Source organism: Eretmochelys imbricata, chromosome 20, assembly GCF_965152235.1.
Source record: "Eretmochelys imbricata isolate rEreImb1 chromosome 20, rEreImb1.hap1, whole genome shotgun sequence".
In the NCBI taxonomy this organism is placed as follows: domain Eukaryota; kingdom Metazoa; phylum Chordata; order Testudines; family Cheloniidae; genus Eretmochelys; species Eretmochelys imbricata.
In genome coordinates, this window is record NC_135591.1 from 18,690,509 (window position 1) to 18,692,859 (window position 2,351).

Below are 2,351 nucleotides of genomic sequence, written 5' to 3' on the forward strand. Positions count from 1 at the left end.
AGCAGGAGAGTGGGTTGGGAGGTGGTATTTTTTCATGCTTTATGTGTATAAAAAGATCTTCTACACTTTCCACAGTGTGCATCCGATGAAGTGAGCTGTAGCTCGAATAAATTGGTTAGTCTCTAAGATGCTACAAGTACTCCTTTTCTTATTCTAATTACTATAGTAAAAAAAACTTGCTTCCAAATTCTTCCTGTCCACCTCTTTCTCCCTTCACCACCCCCCACCCCATTGAAGAGGTTCCTTTAATGAACAACCACCCTTTTCTTCCAGATAGCGAGACAAAGAGTTTCTTTCTTTACTTCTGACTATCTGATGAACTAATTTTAAGAGAACCCTCCAGCAAAATCAGTACCTTAGTAGGATATAAAATCCTTTGTTATACCTAAAATCTTTGGAAACATTTTTTAAAGTTGGTGAAATTTCATGTAACCCTTCTGCCTGTCAGAGTTGGCAGCAACAAGGGCTGGGTTCTGTATCTAGGGGTTCCATTCCAATAACACAATGCAAAACCGGCTCGAGCCCCCACCCAGTGACCTGGGACAAATATATACCACCCCTGCTGGGCGCCTCCAAGAGGCAATACTTCCCCTCTCGCAAGCATATATTCTGAGTGTAACAAAAAGCCTTTTAATAACAGAGAGAACCTGGATTTGTGCTGGAAATGGCTTTTAGATAAGCTATTACCAGCAGGACAGTGGGGTGGGAGGAGGTATTGTTTCATATTCTCTGTGTATATATAAAGTCTGCTTCAGTTTCCACGGTATGCATCTGATGAAGTGAGCTGTAGCTCACGAAAGCTCATGCTCAAATAAATTGGTTAGTCTCTAAGGTGCCACAAGTACTCCTTTTCTTTTTGCGAATACAGACTAACACGGCTGTTACTCTGAAACCAGAGAGAACAATGTGGCATTATGTTGGGGAAACACCACCAACAGGATTCATAACAACCCATGAGCAAAAAACCCACCCCAAGCAAATTGGGGCATGTCCTTTCCCTTTAGTTCTTGAGTCCAGCAACCCAAAAATCACCCAAAGTCCCAAAAGTCCAACAACCCAAAATGGGGCTGCCCTGACCAGGGACAGAGACGAGTTCAAAAGTTTATCTGCAGAGTTTTACCTCCCGACCTGGGTGGAGATGGGGGGGGGCACGGTTAAGGGGCACCTTACATGGTCAAAGCTGATGACCCCACCTCTCCATGGGGCTCTGCTCTGCCAGCTGCCCCATGGGCTGCTCTAGGCATCCCGCAAACTGCTGTGCTCCGTCAGCCACTCCGCTCGCCATCCCGCCCTCAACAGCAAAGTAACAGATTCTGATGGGGAGTGTTTTATAACACTACAATAGTGGGGGGGAGGCTCTTACTATGAGCCAGGTATGATGTTCCAGGGTATAATCTTGACTTGTGTGGGGCTGTGTCACCTGACCTGCAATGGGGGTGCCTCACCATGCTTCGCTGTTGTAGCCTGACTTGGGTAGCTCATGAACAGCCTGTCAGCGTGCAGCTCCCCCACTCTCCCCCGAATGTCTTAATTGGTTCTAGCAGGTTCCTGATTGCTCTAGTACAGCCTCTTCTCTGGTCACTCAGGGAACAGAAAGCTATTCATCCAGTGGCCAGCATATTTGCTTTCTATCAGACTTCTGTACCCCACTGGTCTGGGTCTGTCACAAATAAGAAATGGTTAGAAGAAAAATAAAGATAAAATCATTTCTAAACTTAGCAAACTAGGCTTGTGAAGTCACTTCCCACAGGTTCCAGTAATATTGCTGCCCAAACTCTCAGGTCAGGATCTGCTTCCAGGGTCCAACAGCTGTTTCTCTGACCATCTTAGGTGAAAGGGAGATCGGTAGGGAGAGACAACTTGTGTGTTTTTGCCATTCACTTTTATAGCTTGGTCGCCCTTTGAAAAGTATTTTTCCCGAGTGTTCACCTAAGGTAAAGTTCTTTCTTGCTGAAAGCAAGGAGACATGGAGTTAGGTGGAGGAAGGAGGCTTTGTGCTGTTTCTTTTCACCTGCGTATACTGCTTCAGTCTTCCCCCTCTTGTCCTCTGTGGAATCTGTTTACAGCTGATATGCAAATTGAGGCAAACACAGACCCCTTTCTTTAGGACAGGCCTGCTTGACCAGTTCCACCTAATCAGGCTACTTGGAACTTGTGCCTTTAACACCCTGGGGTGGGGGTGGGGGGTAGTTCATAACATTACACAGAATGTTGCTACAGCCATTTCACCATGATAGTATTGATCACTGAGTTTCAAATGCTACCTCATAAGGCATATTTTTTTCCAAAGATTATTACCACAATGTGTAGGGTGCGAATACAGGGGTGCATTTGGTCACAGTGGGCTGGGG

The 2,351-nt window shown here is 45.8% G+C and overlaps 1 protein-coding gene across 1 annotated transcript in view; it reads left to right on the top strand.

Moving 5' to 3' along the window:
• DENND1C (DENN domain containing 1C) overlaps positions 1-1,345 on the top strand; it is a 20,389-nt gene extending 19,044 nt beyond the window's left edge. Inside the window, exon 20 of the mRNA XM_077838930.1 lies at positions 1,241-1,345. Coding sequence (XP_077695056.1) covers positions 1,241-1,345 — 105 coding nt within the window. The remainder of the gene's footprint in view (positions 1-1,240) is intronic.
• Positions 1,346-2,351: the final 1,006 nt, after the last annotated feature.